This window comes from Vulpes lagopus, chromosome 19 (genome assembly GCF_018345385.1).
Source record: "Vulpes lagopus strain Blue_001 chromosome 19, ASM1834538v1, whole genome shotgun sequence".
NCBI lineage: Eukaryota > Metazoa > Chordata > Mammalia > Carnivora > Canidae > Vulpes > Vulpes lagopus.
The window spans coordinates 17,355,389-17,370,009 of NC_054842.1; the positions used below are offsets into that span (position 1 = coordinate 17,355,389).

Below are 14,621 nucleotides of genomic sequence, written 5' to 3' on the forward strand. Positions count from 1 at the left end.
TACCTATGAGTCTGTGGGGTCTCATTCATTAAGGTTAGGAATGGAAAAGAGAATTCATTTACCTCTGGAATTTTTATCATGGGGAGTCACTTAGCTGTAAATTAACTGTTAAGCTGGACATTTGATTGTATTACAGATTTTCATTCATTGATTCATCCCTGGTACCTGGAATAATGCTTGGCTCGTAGTATGCACTTAGTAAATATTTGTTGAATGAATGAATGAGTTCCTTAATTCCTAGTCTTTAAAGGAATGAAACTTCTATCATGATCTGTTAGATTTACGAGGAGCAGTGGTATTAAACAGGGGAAGGCAAACCAACTATATCACTCAGGGATTTTCTGGCTGTCTCCTGTTGATTTTCAGTAGAAAACTACAGTGGAACCCTAAAAATACCCTAGTTATGATAGCCTTCATGCTAACTGGAGATGGGGAATCTTGACATCATCAACTGGACCTTCTTTTGCCAAAAAACATTGATTGGATCTTTGTGTTTGTGTGTGTATGTGTGTGTTTTCCCTTTTGTGCAGAATGCCTATGCTTTTCTATACATTTTAATTATTAATAAAGGTGAAACAGTTTTTTTGAAGCCTGTTTTGGAAATACATTTTATTATGCTTATATCTGTCAATAAACACACATATATATATATATATATATGATAACTCTAAAATAAGTGATTCACATGTTTTTTGGTGTTTGTGTACTGAATTGGAACTTGTAATGGATGCATCTTCCCAAAGAAATAATGTAATAAATATTTGTATTTGTAATTTCAAATGGAACGCTGGTGAGGCATTCCATTTGTCTATGACTTTGTGCCTTATAATGAAGCATAGGACAATAAAGGGTGTCACTAGCAGTCCTGTTTATTATTGGAGGCTATGACTAGTTTTTATGCCTCAGACCTCTTAGTTTTCATATTCTTACACTCTTTGTTTTCTTCACTTTTTTCTATTGAAATTCTTTCTTAAAATTCATTGTCTTTAGTTATAACACTGGTATTCAAAATATATTTCTGAAGGCTTTTTGTTCAGTGTCTGAATCTATCTAGTTCCTCCTCTGTCTGGGGACAAAGCATTTTTCTCAAGGCTTGCATTTTTTTTCCCCTGTGGGAATTGCATGATTGCCTGAGTTTGAAAATTTAAATTTGCAATAATTTCCCATATACCTTATATCTTTTCTGCTTTTTTTAGAGTAATGAGTGAATGGGAAATGCCAAGTGAGTTCTTCAGAAACTATGAGTATCATTCTTTGGCTTTATATTTTATGAAATGGTAGTCATTGATGATTGATCTCCCTTTAACTGGATTGAAAAAGATTATTTTCCTTATTCTTAAGCTTTTTGCCCATAAATTTAGTTTTCTAATTAAGTTCAACTCGTGGTGGTAGACGGAGATATGGTTAGCAATTAAAATTTTTTGGGGGAAACTTGTATTTTGGGGGGGAAAACATTGTTATTTATATATACTTTGATAAATTGCCCTACACATTTTTGGGGAAAATATTTAGACATACAAATCAACTTTTAGAGCACTATTTATAGGTTTAGGGTTCTTTGTATTACAATGAAAATGTATAATTTGGCAATATTTTCTTATGAATTGAAATGTACTTTTCATTTTCTGAAGGATTAAGGCAAATGTAAATGAAGTTGACAGTAGCCCCAGGCAGGCCTGCTAAAATGATTAAGGGTATGAAGTAGTCTTAATTGAAGAGCAATTTAAATAAGTAGAACTTTATTATTTATTTATTTATTTATTTATTTATTTATTTATTTATTTATTATTATTATTTTTAAAGATTTTATTTATTTATTCATGAGAGAGAGAGAGAGGCAGAGACACAGGCAGAGGGAGAAGCAGGCTTCATGCAGGGAGTCTGACGTGGGACTCCATCCCGGGTCTTCAGGATCAGTCCCCTGGGCTGAAAGCAGAGCTAAACTGCTGAGCCACCTGGGCTGCCCAATAAGTAGAACTTTAGTCCTAATCATAATCCAGGTTCATGGTATTCAAACTTTGGTGTGCACCAGAATCACATAAGGAGGTTATTTAACATAGAGATACTTGTTCTCCACCTTAACCTACTGAATGAGCATGTCTAATATAGAGCAAGGGGAGATGAATTCTAATAAGCTCTTTAGGTGTGTCTGAATTTTTAATACATTAAAAAAAGTCTTTTAAAGTAATAGTTTTATATCCTTAGGAAAGTTAGTTGCTATATCTTGGTATTTTTCTCCTAGATACTTATGTATGCATTTCCTGTGAATAATTCTTCTATACAACCATAATACTATTTTATAATGTATTTTAAATCCTTATTTTAGTTTTTTAAAATAAAGATTTTATTTATTTTTTCATGAGAGACACATACAGCGAGAGAGAGAGAGAGAGGCAGAGACATAGGCAGAGGTAGAAGAAGGCTCCTTTCAGGGCCCCCAGATCACGAACTGAGCCAAAGAGAGACTCTCAACTGCTGAGCCACCCAGGTGTCCCCTTATTTCAGTTTTAATTAGGAAACTAATTCTTCTCAAATCAATCCAGTATAAAGCATTTTTTTTTTGAAAGAAACATGGAATAGTTTCCTCATTTAGTTCAGTAAAAACATAGAGACATTTTCTGTGGGTTATGTAATTGTGCTTGGCATTTTCGTGTAGTATCTACTCCCACCATGCTTCCAGGTAGATTGATGCTCTGTAGACGAGGACCAAGATAGATAGGTAAGGACTTTCAGAAGATTGCATACGTAAATCTTCCTCCGTATTCACATGTCTGAAAATAAAGTAATATAAACAATAAGAAATTTGGAGGTAATCAATTTGCCTGCCAGAGGTAATCAATTTTACTATTTTCTTGTATGTCTTCCAATGTTTCATTATGCAAATTCAAATGTTACTATTCTGGGAATTTTCTAACAAAGTAGCAGACCTTATAGTTTTCGTATGTATTTCATTTTATAATAGGTCGTAGGTATTTTTCATGCCAGGACATAGAGTGTTCTCCCCCCCACCCTGCTGTAGCTTGGTGTTCCTTTGGCATAGCCATCCCTCTATTAAGGGGCTCTTGAATTGTGTATAGTCTTTTCTTTTTATAAGCTGCAGTAAATAACCTTGTACATGTGTCATTCCATACACAGAGAGGCCAATTCTTTATTGTCTTCTTTGTTATGGAGCACTTATAATCTGGTTAGTAACCTTATTTTATAAATAGAAATGGAATAGAAATTTGAAACCAAGGCAAAATAATCAAGATTAGAGGGAGTCAATCATATATTGAGATAGTTTGGGTGCTTTTTTTTAATTCTGGAATTAGACATATTTGAATTTACTCAGTACCTTGGCTTTATTTCATTTTAGGAAGACTTTATAGGCATTGGCTTATGTCGCTAATGTATCTGATATTAAGAATGAAAACATTTTGATATCGGGGTTGCTGTTTGCTGTTACTAGTTTTAGTTTTCCACTATATTCTTGGAGTCAAAAAATGAAGTTTTATCTAGATGCAAATATAAAAATAACTGACATACTAACAGACTGAAATTTGAATTCATTTTTTAATTTAAAAATTACTTTTTAAATTACTAAAATTAAATGTGTTCATTATAACAAAATTAAGCACTACATGATTGTCTCTGTGTCATTGCTTTCCTAATTGTCAATATGAGACAGTGTTAATTTGAAGATTAGCCTTCCAGATATTTCTTACCACGTAATGCATTTTTTCGTACATGCTTTAAAGAACACAAGTGTACTCTATATAATATATAAACATACTCTATATTTAGAAATATAGCTTGAGGCATTATCCTAAAATGATAGGAATTTAAAATGCAATATATTTGTTTTAGAAATGAATTGTTCGCTTAAAACATCTATGGTTTTTGTTCTAGGGGATTTTCAACATATAGTTTTATGCAGCCTGCATACTTTGTTGAATTACTTGTAATATGTTAAAATGACCAGTTTGTGTGGCCTACCTAATGTTTGCTTTGGTAGCAGATTGCCTTTTTGATTCATGTTTCACGGTTGTTGAAAAGCTACGAAAAGTTTTTAAGAGAAGGGAGAAATGCCAGTGTTGCTCCCCCTTCTTTACAGTGCTAGTATTGTAAATTTCTTATACTCTTAAAATTTGAACTTTAGTTTGTTCTACAAATGAAAACATTCTTACTGAAAACCCAGTCAGTTGCAATAAAATAATATTCTTACTTGGCTTTAAGTTAAGTGACTTAATAAAGTTTCACAGATAATATTGAATGGGAATAAGCTGGGTGGGCCATGAGGATGTGGTGGACAGCCTTTTCTTTTAGCATGCCACTTTTTGCACATATTGAGAGCATTTTTATAAGGTAGATGTTTAGATGTCCAACTTAAGGTATTTTTGAGTGTTAGCTAATAGTGTTGTCAGTACATCTAAACGTGTATCTGTAGAAATGAGAGGGGTTTTTGTTTGTTAGCGGTAAGAGTAAAATGTATTGTTTTGCTTCCTGTCTTGGCTAGGGCCCCTGCTAATGAAAGTTTAGAATGGGATCAGTTAATCCCTTTTAGAATACACAGTATGCTACCTTTTGGGACAGTCATCTTTTAGGAGACACTTTTCTTGTACCTGTCCATGAAATTACTGGAGGAGAGGTAAAGGTTTTAGAGTATGACATGTTTAGTGAATGGTAATTACTAATTACATTCTCATGCTTCTTGTTTTTTTGTGTGTGTATGTGTGTATTTTTGCATTTCCTAGTTTAGCCTTTCCTCATTACTACAGATGTTTGATTGTTGTGAGGCAGTTTGATGAACCATACATACTGTTGTCAGTTGTCTTTCTTAGTCCATTATGTGAAAATACATAGTTCACTTTCCACTCCTTTAGAATGGAGCCTTAGCAAGTCTGACTTCTCTGAGTTTTCTATATTAAATTGAACATCAGTCCTTCAAAGTCCTATGCAGCAACCTCTTGATAGCTAAGTCTATTTGATCATATATTTAGAAATCTAACTTGGCAGAAAGTAAGTTTGGATGTCAAGAGATCTGCATTGCCTTAATGTATTGTGTCTGGTTCTAAGTTTTGGGAATTAAATAGTGAGAGTTTGTATAGCAGAAGATTTATTAAAAACTTAATTAACTAATTCAGTTCCTGAATTTAAAAATAGAATTTAGACATAGAGTTTGAATAGCAAGGAAAAATTATGTATAAGTCTACTTTGTGTACATTGAAAAAAGCTATACACCAAAGTATGATATTGTAGATCAAAAGTTGGAGGAGACTTTATAAGATCATTTTAACCAACCTCCTATTTAATCCATTCTTAAATTGTCTTCTAGTTTATGCTTGGACATTGAAAGTGGTTAGAAGCTAACTGTGTTACTGTTCTCTCTGGTTTATTATTCTAAGTGTTAGAGGAGATCCTGGACAATAAGATCAGCCATAAAATGGGAATGGCTGGAAGCATCTTGCAAAATTTGAGAAGTACTGTAATTGGATGGATAAAAAAGTAACCATATTCTGGAAAAATGATATTCAGTGGAGTAGTAACAATGTTATAATTAATGTTACTATTATTATTTTATTAATTAATTCTCTTATCTCTAGTTTTCTCTGTTGCCTGCAAAATTACCAGTTACAGCATAAGGACCTTTAAAGGAAATGAATTAGATTATTTCTTTTCTTTTTTGGAAGTTCTTTCTTTTCTTGCTGTGGAATGTTTGTAGTACTTTGATTCCATCTGAACCAGAACATTGTCCATTTCCTGTTGCCCATCCTTTTGCCTGCTTTGAACAACTGATTTCGGGTTGTCCATCTCTTTCTTCCTCAAGCCCCCAGCCCTTTCCAGGTCATTTCTGGATCTTTAGTCTCTTGCTGGATCATCTTTTCCCTTGCATTCATCTTTTGCTTTGATTCTTTGACAAAGACATTATAGGATGGGACTGGTTTGCTGAATGAGGTTCCATATCCTGGGTTCCTCAGTGTACTACACATACACCATGGACTGTGTGAGCTGATCTTTGTCAAAACTCTTGAAGTTCAGATAGACTTGTATAATACTGCCAGTTCTTCCTCAGAACCTTTATATATCTCTCCAAACTCTTGAATGTCTTCCTTCAGTATGTCTTCCCACTCCATGGCTTGTTTGAACATAGCAGAGTCCTTGTTCACTGTTGCCAGCTCATTGTACACTGGTCTCTAGTCTTAAAATGGAATATACTATCCTGAGGAACTGGAAGTGTTGATGTCTTCTTTGCCCACCCAGTCTGGGTGCACCTTTTGAGATGCATTGTGGTAGTCATGTTGGGTAAGGTGCAGGGCCTCCTAGCAATGGTAAAGGTTGGCAAAGTTTCCTTGCACAGCTACAGCTGACCCATGCTGGGCATAGGTTCAGAGTGGGCTACAGCTCAAATTGAAGACTTTTGAGGAAAGGGAATTTGCTCATCTGTCTGTCCACAGAATCTTGAGCACACTAGTAGTCCTTTCTAAGTTAAGTTAGAAGTTGAGAAGAGAAGGTAATGCTAAAATTTTATTCTTTTAGAAATACTCTATGCAGTATTTTACAATAAGTATATATATATTGTTGTTGTTGTTGTTGAGCTGGAGAAGGGAACAAAATTATGAAGGTAGACTTATACAACTTAAAGTTAGAACCTCCTTAAAGGTTAAATTTTGCCATAGCTTTTCCTTTGTAAAAAGAAATAAAATGTTTTTATAACGTTGATTGGCTCTTGGTTAATTTACTAGTGGAAGTGATACTACATGTTTAGTCTGTAGACTCATTTTGACTATTTTATGTAGAACCATAATACAATCCAATGTAGCTGAGTTAAGTGTTTCTTTTTAATTAGAGGACTTAAGAGCAAAGAAAAACCAAGCATTCCGTATTGATATCTAAGGGTCTCCCTCACCTCTAATTTTCTCTTAATTTCTGATCTGGATTGTCTTTCTGTGGAGGTGAATTTATGTACCAGGTTTATTTAATAACTTCTATAGAAAACAATTAAAAATTGTCACCTCAGTTCTTACTGTGAAATTTTTGTATAATCTTTTGTAGATTAAAAAAAAAGCTTATAAACATACTTTAAAAAAAGAATGCAGTTAGCTATAATAAGCTTATAGTTAGCTTCTTTGAGAGGAAGGCAATCTGTTACATATGTTTTGATTATTTCAAATAATGCCCCATTGGTAGGTTTTTAGTATATACTGATGTCATGAGTAAATGAGAATAATTTCTTTCTAGGGTCCTGATGAAGAAGCTGTTGTGGATCTTGGCAAAACCAGCTCAACTGTGAACACCAAGTTTGAAAAAGAAGAACTAGAAAGTAAGTTTGTTTAACTTACACTTAGCAGGATAAATTACTCTTAAACATTTGTTAGTGTGTTTTAAATTTTGCCTGCTATTTGCGGAAACTTTTTGTTATTATAAGGTAGAGCATACATATGGAAAAACGTTTAACACTTTCCTAATACAGTAAGGAATAATACAACAAACACCCATGTAACTAACCATACTCATAACTGCAGATAGAATATTCCTTGATTGTTCCTTGTGTAAAGTATTGGTATAACAAAGACTTTAGAATCCATGCTTTTCTTTTTTTTTTCTTTTTCTTTTCTTTTTCTTTTTCTTTTTCTTTTCTTTTTCTTTTTCTTTTTCTTTTTCTTTTCTTTTTTTCTTTTTCTTTTTCTTTTTCTTTTTCTTTTTCTTTTTCTTTTCTTTCTTTCTTTCTTTCTTTGAGAAAGAGAGCATGAGCACAGAGGTGGGGATGGGGCAGTAGTAGAGGGAGAGAGGATCTCAAACAGGCCCCATGCTCAGCGTGGAGCCTGATGCAGGGCTTGATCTCATAATGCTGAGATCATGATCTGAGCCAAAGTCAGGAGTTGGATATTTAACTGACTGAGCTGTCCAGGTGCCCCTAGAGTCTATGCTTTTCACATTTCATTGGTGGTTACCATTACTTACCTTGGAAAATTAAAATACCACAGTTAAAAAGTTAGTTAATTCTTTTGTTTTTTTCCTTTCTAGTAGCCTAGGTAGTAGTGTTTTTCGGAAACCAGAATGCCAGACTAATAAGCCAGAGTTATCACTAGGTGTCATCTAACTGTTCATTTTATGGATATGTTACATCAGTCTTTTCAAGTTCTATAAATAGCCTCAGTGTAGAATTATGGAGCAGTCTATGCAAATGATAAATTATTGAACTGAAGCTAATATATTGGCTAATTGAAATTAAATTAAAAAAAAGAATTGTGGAGCAATAAATCATGTGTCAGTGCGTCTTCCAGGAAGAAGTCCTCGCAAATGGTTTGTTTCTTTTCTTTTCTTTTTTTTTTTTTTTGATTAAAATAATTTTCATCGTATGGGAGAGTTGCAAAGATACTAGAGAGTGTTCCCGTATATCCTTCACTTAGCTTTTTAAAATTTTTAAATTTTACATAACCATCATAAGTTCATGAAAATGAAGAAATTAACATTGGTACAGTTCTATTAACTTGATTAAATTTATTCAGGTTTTACCAGTTTTTCTATTGATGTCCGTTTTCTGTTCTAGGATCCAGCTGAACAGTCCAGGATCTGATAGTACATTTGGTTGTCGTCTTGTCTTCTCTATGACAGTGTCTTACTCTTTTCTTGTTTTTTATGACCTTGACATGTTGGAAAGGTAGTGATGACATACTTTGTAGAATGTCTCTAAGTTTGGGTTTGTCAGTGTTATATCATATGAACAGACTGAGATTATGGATATTTGGGGAGCATACCACAGAAGTGATGCAGTCTTTTCAGTGTCATATCTGAGGACATATGATATCAATGTGCCTTATTGGTGATGTTAATTTTGAAACTTGGTTAAGGTTGTGTTTGTGGCAAATGTTTTGATAGACTTTTGGGGTCTTTTTGGGAACTAAATTTTTAAGTTAAAGCCTTCTGAGACAGCTGGTACTGTATGGGGGCATTAATCTGTTGCTTTTGAAAAGGAGATGGAAAGAGGCAAGTAAGTGTTCTCCATATCCACTTTATGAAATGAAGGAACCACTTTTAAAATTGACTTTATTTATTTTTTTAAAGATTATATTTATTTATTCATGAGAGACACAGAGAGGGGCAGAGAACAGGCAGAGGGAGAAGCAGGCTCCATGCAGGGAGCCCGACGTGGAACTTGATCCCAGGTCTCCAGGATCATGCCCTGGGCTGAAGGTGGCGCTAAACCGCTGAACCACCCGGGCAGCCCATAAAATTGACTCTAAAAGTCTAGGTTTACTAGGGATTCTAGAAGGAGCCTCAATTGTCTAGAAGCTTATGGTTAGAGTCTGTGAATTCCAAGGACTAGGGAAGTTAAAATGTTTAGCAATAATTTTATCAACTCAAATGTAGAGTGAATCCATCACTTAGCACTTCATGTTACTTCTCAAATAGGCGCAACCTAGAATGTGAAGAATAGCACCTGGATATGTTCTTTTGCTTCCCTTGGTTACCCAAGAGCCTTTAGCTTTGCGTATTTTATACATATCTAAATTTCAGTATGAAGTTTGAGGGAGTGATTATTTTTATCTCAGAGTTGAACAGGCCTTTGATAGTAAAGAAGGGTTAAAGGGAAAGGAAAGGAAAAATCATAACAGAGAATACTAAGGTTGATAGTAAAAGCCAAATAAATAGTAAGGCTTGGATTTTTATATTCCTGTTTATTCTTTCTAAATTGGAAACTCCTATAATATTTATTTTGGTGCATTGGGGCTATGTGCCAGAATCCATTAGTACTAATTGGAGTACAACTTTGTAGTTCCCAGTGCACAGTGATGAGAATTTAACTCTTTAATTTCCACTTTAGTATTCAGAAGAAAATAGTTTCACTAAAATTAAATAGTAGTATCATTGAATTTTGTTATAATTTTTAAATTTTTTCTTACTGAGATATAATTAACAAATTTCACCATTTTGAAGTGTTTCTAAGTTTTTTGAAGTATATTCACTATGCTGTGCAGCCATCACCACTGTGATTCCAGAACATTTGCATCATCCTCCTCCCCATGCTATATAATTGATTTTTAATTTTGGGATTTTTCTGGTAAAATTAAGAAAAATTGATATTTCTACAATTTTTTTATCTAGTGCCTACTGTATACTAGGCAGAGAGCTAGGTATTGGAAGATGTTTAAACAAATTTAGCTCATTGTATATCTTTAGGTCAAGATTTCTTTTAGTTTAAGTGTGATTAGTTTATTGGCATTAATATGTTGGCAACTGAAACAAGAAATCAAGAGTTTCACCTTTTTCAAACTTAGCTTGGTATGTGTATTTTGGGCAATTCAAATTTTTTGCTGTTCTGGATATTCTTTTTTATCAAGGTAAAGTTTGGCATACTTTTGTAGATATTTTTTTCTTTTTTGGAAAATCAGTAATGTTTCTATATCTTTGGCTAGGTCATCGAGCTGTCTATATTGGTGTTCATGTCCCGTTTAGTAAAGAGAGTCGTCGGCGTCATAGGCATCGTGGACACAAACATCACCACCGGAAAAGAAAAGATAAAGAATCAGATAAAGAAGATGGACGGGAGTCTCCTTCTTATGGTAAGAGAAAACAGTAGTTATTTGTTGACACTTTCAAATTCTTTCCTGAAAATCTGTTAAAAAAGTGGAATATTTTTTCTTAAATTTTATGTCTGCTATGATTTAGACATATTATAAGCCTTGAAGAATATACTAAGTGAAGTAATAATGCTTTTTCTCCAAGGAAGGTATTTAGTTTATAGATTAAGATCTATTCTGGATAAGTGAAAAGAAGTAAAGTGTTTTGTTTTCTTCATTGTATTCCAGCCTTGGACTTGTAAAAGTTGAGTCTTGACATTTGAACTTCAGCTTTGTGGTGGTTTATTTTCTTTTCTCTATTATATATATATTTCATAATTTGTATATGCAGTGAACAAACATCTGGAATCTTTAGGTTCCTGAATGAGATTAAACTTTTTTTTTCATTTTTAAACACATTTTTTGGCAAGAAAATATATACTCTAAGTTAAACTACTTGGTTATCTGTGCACAAAAGAGTGCTCTGATTAGATATGATTTTCATAAAGGACAGGATTTTTGTTTGAATGCAGAGAAATATAGAGGTGCCAATAGAGGAAATCAGAAAGAAAAAAGACATATAGGAAAGAGAATATTATCTGAAAATAAATATTGATAGTACTGATTTAAGTGGCCCTGAGAAGTGCAAATGGTGAGAACCAGAAAAAAATAGATGTACAGCCTGAGGAGGGCTCATAGAACATTACAGTTAGTGGATATATAAAGCATCATTATTTTTTTTAGGACATCATGGGCCTGCATGGCCATCTCTACACCATGGGTCCTAGTGTGTACATTCTAGCAAAGTTACGTGAGCTGTACTTGTAGGCACTTGTGCGCTATACTAAGGGAACATTTTTGTGAGGAAGAGGGAAGGAATCCTGTGTATCATAAAGCTACAACACGAATATAAGAAAATGGTAATATATTAAGTTCCAATTCTGTGCTAAGCATTCCGCTAAGCCCTTGACATATGCTCTTTGATTTAACCATCTCTGCGCGTTTTATTTATTTATTTATTTTAGTTTTTATTTTGATTCCCATTAGTTAACATACAGTGTTATATTAGTTTCAGGTGTATCAGCAATTCCATAAATCATCCGGTGCTCATCACATCAAGTGCATTCCTTAATTCCCATCCTCTGTTTCACCTACCTCCCTTATGGTAACCAAGTTTGTTCTCTGTAGTTAAGAATTTCTTAGTTTGCCTTTCTCTCTCTTTTCTTTTTCCTTTCCTTGTTTTTATTTGTTTCTTAAATTCCACATGTGAGTGAAATCATATGATATTTATCTTTCTCTGACTTATTTTGCCTAGCATTATACTCTGGCTCCATTTATGTCATTGCAAATGGCAAGATTTCATTCTTTTTAGTGGCTGAATAATATTTCATTGTATATATACAATGCATCTTTATCATCTCTGCATTATTTAAAAGATGGGTATTGTTTTCATTTTGTAGATGGAGACACTTAAGCTTAGAGAGACTCAGTGTGATGGGAATCTTTTAAAAACTTGTGCTAAGTAGTAGTACATGGTCTACTACAAGATCGAATAGTTAACAAAAAGTCAAAAGAAAAATCAGTACTAATTTCAGAAAGGATCACTGGTGGACTTTGATATTAAGTAATTTAAAAGTATTTTGCTGAGGCACCTGGGTGGCTCAGTGGTTGAGTGTTTGCCTTCGACTCAGGTTGTTATCCTGGGGTCCTGGGATCTAATCCTGTACCAGGCTGTCTGTGGGGAGCCTGCCTCTCCCTCTGCCTATTTCTCTACCTCTCTGTGTCTCTCATGAATAAATAAGTAAAACCTTTTAAAAACAATTAAAAAATAAAAGTATTTTGTTTTCCTGTATAAGGCATCCATCCAGTTTAGGATATCTTCTGCTATTCTGAATGGATCATTATGCTTCTCTAATTGATGTGAATAAAAAGGTACATAATGTTTTTATAGAATGCTATCTAGTAAACTATGTTCAGCAAGATATGTGATTTGATGTTTCAAGCTAAGGTATGACATGTGAAATCTAAATATAGTGGTTTGAAGAACTTAGTGGGGGAAATATTTGTGACTTTTTAATGGAATAAATATCCTTAGAAAAGTTTTATGCCACTGAAGTTTGTTCATTTTGGTTTTTTTTTTTTTTTTTTTAAATTTATTTATTTATTTATTTATGATAGTCATACAGAGAGAAAGAGAGAGAGGCAGAGACACAGGCAGAGGGAGAAGCAGGCTCCATGCACCGGGAGCCCGATGTGGGATTCGATCCCGGGTCTCCAGGATCGCGCCCTGGGCCAAAGGCAGGCGCCAAACCGCTGCGCCACCCAGGGATCCCTCATTTTGGTTTTAACTGCCAATATGTATCTAAGAAATTGCTATGAAGGATGTCTCTTTCTTTTTCTTGTCCCCACTTTCTTTTTTTTTTTTTTTTAAGATTTTATTTATTCATGAGAGACACAGAGAGAAAGAGAGGCAGAGACACAGAGGGAGAAGCAGGCTCCATGCCTGATGTGGGATTTGATCCTGGATCCCAGGATCACGACCAGAGCTGAAGGCAGGTGACCAACCACTGAACCACCCAGGCATCCCGAAAAATTTTAAATTTAATGAAAACTGAACATGTTCAAGGAGCTTAGCAAAACCCAAGAGGAAACATGAAGATAATCACACAAAGGCACCTAAAAATTAAATTGCTGAAACCAGGATATAACAATGCTAATTAAATATGCATGTAATAACAGCTTTAAAATACATGAAGCAGACTGATAAAATTGAAGAGAGAGATAAGCTTACAGTTAGTTGTTGGATAAATTTTTAAAAGTTACAGATTTCAGCTCTCTTTTCTTAGTAACAGATAAAACAAGTTAAAAAAATCAATAAGGATATAGCTGACTGGCATAACATTGATATTTGCATTCATTGAGCCTTCCACCCAACAGCAGCAGAAAACAGGTGTTTTTTTAAAGATTTTATTTATTGGTGAGAGACACACAGAAAGGCAGAGACACAGGCAGAGGGAGAAGCAGGCTCCTCACAGGGAGCCCGATGGCAGACTCGATCCCAGGATGGGGATCATGCCCTGAGCCAAAGGCAAACGCTCAACTGCCTTTGAGCCACCCAGGTGTCCCAGAAAACAAATTTTTTATGAGTGTAAATGGAATATTTCCCAAGATAGATTGTATTCTAGTCAATAAATGAGTTTTAATATAAATTAAAAGATTGAAAGTATATTCTCAGACCACAATAGAATTAAACTACAAAGAAAAATCCCCAGATTTTTGGAAATAAAACAAGATGCTTCTTAATAACAAATGGGTTAATAAAGAAGCAGTCACAACAGAAATTAGGAAGTATTTTGAACTCCTAAAAATAGAAACACAGTACTGGTAATGATTGAGATAGAATCTTGCAAAGTGAGGACATGCTTCAGGTGTACAGGTTCCTTTAGCATGGTTCTTTGCAAAGTTAGGACACCAATAATTATAAATTTTTTAGAGACAGCTAAAGCAGTGCACAGAGGAATATTGGTAGCACTTAATCCTTATATTGGAAAAGAAGAAAGATCTAAAATCAATTATTAAAATTTTTAACTTAAGAATCTAAGAGAAAACATGGAAGAAATTAAACCAAAGTAAGGAAAAGAAAGGAAACTAATGTAGAAATGAGTAAGATAAAAACCAGGAAAGCAATAGCAAAAATCAGTTCGACTGAAATCTGATTCTTTGCAAAGATCATTAAAATTGACAAACTTATATAGCCAGAGTGATTAGGGAGGAAAAAAAAAAAACGTAAATTACCAGCATCAGAAAATTTCAGTACAGGTTCTACAGGTATTAAAAGACAGAAGAGAGAGTATTATGAGTGATTTTATGCCAACAAAATTGATTATTTAGATGAAATGGGGAAATTCCTTAAGAATACAAACTATGAAAAAAAATTGATAACCTGAATTACACTTTGTGTATAAAGAAATTAAATTTGTAGTCTAAAACATTCCTACAATGAAAATTTACTTCCAAATGGCATCATGGGTGCATTCAAACATATAAGGAAGAAATTGCACAGGCTACCAGAAAACTGAA

At 34.0% G+C, this 14,621-nt stretch overlaps 1 protein-coding gene and 1 pseudogene across 14 annotated transcripts in view; one reads left to right on the forward strand and one right to left on the reverse strand.

Moving 5' to 3' along the window:
• SLC4A7 (solute carrier family 4 member 7) overlaps positions 1-14,621 on the forward strand; it is a 108,052-nt gene that overhangs the window by 33,765 nt on the left and 59,666 nt on the right. For all 14 annotated transcript variants that reach the window (XM_041733990.1, XM_041733994.1, XM_041733999.1 and 11 more), the window contains exons 2-3: positions 7,219-7,300; positions 10,398-10,544. In XM_041733990.1, coding sequence (XP_041589924.1) covers positions 7,219-7,300; positions 10,398-10,544 — 229 coding nt within the window. The remainder of the gene's footprint in view (positions 1-7,218; positions 7,301-10,397; positions 10,545-14,621) is intronic.
• Positions 5,102-6,352, reverse strand: LOC121479016 (annotated as a pseudogene).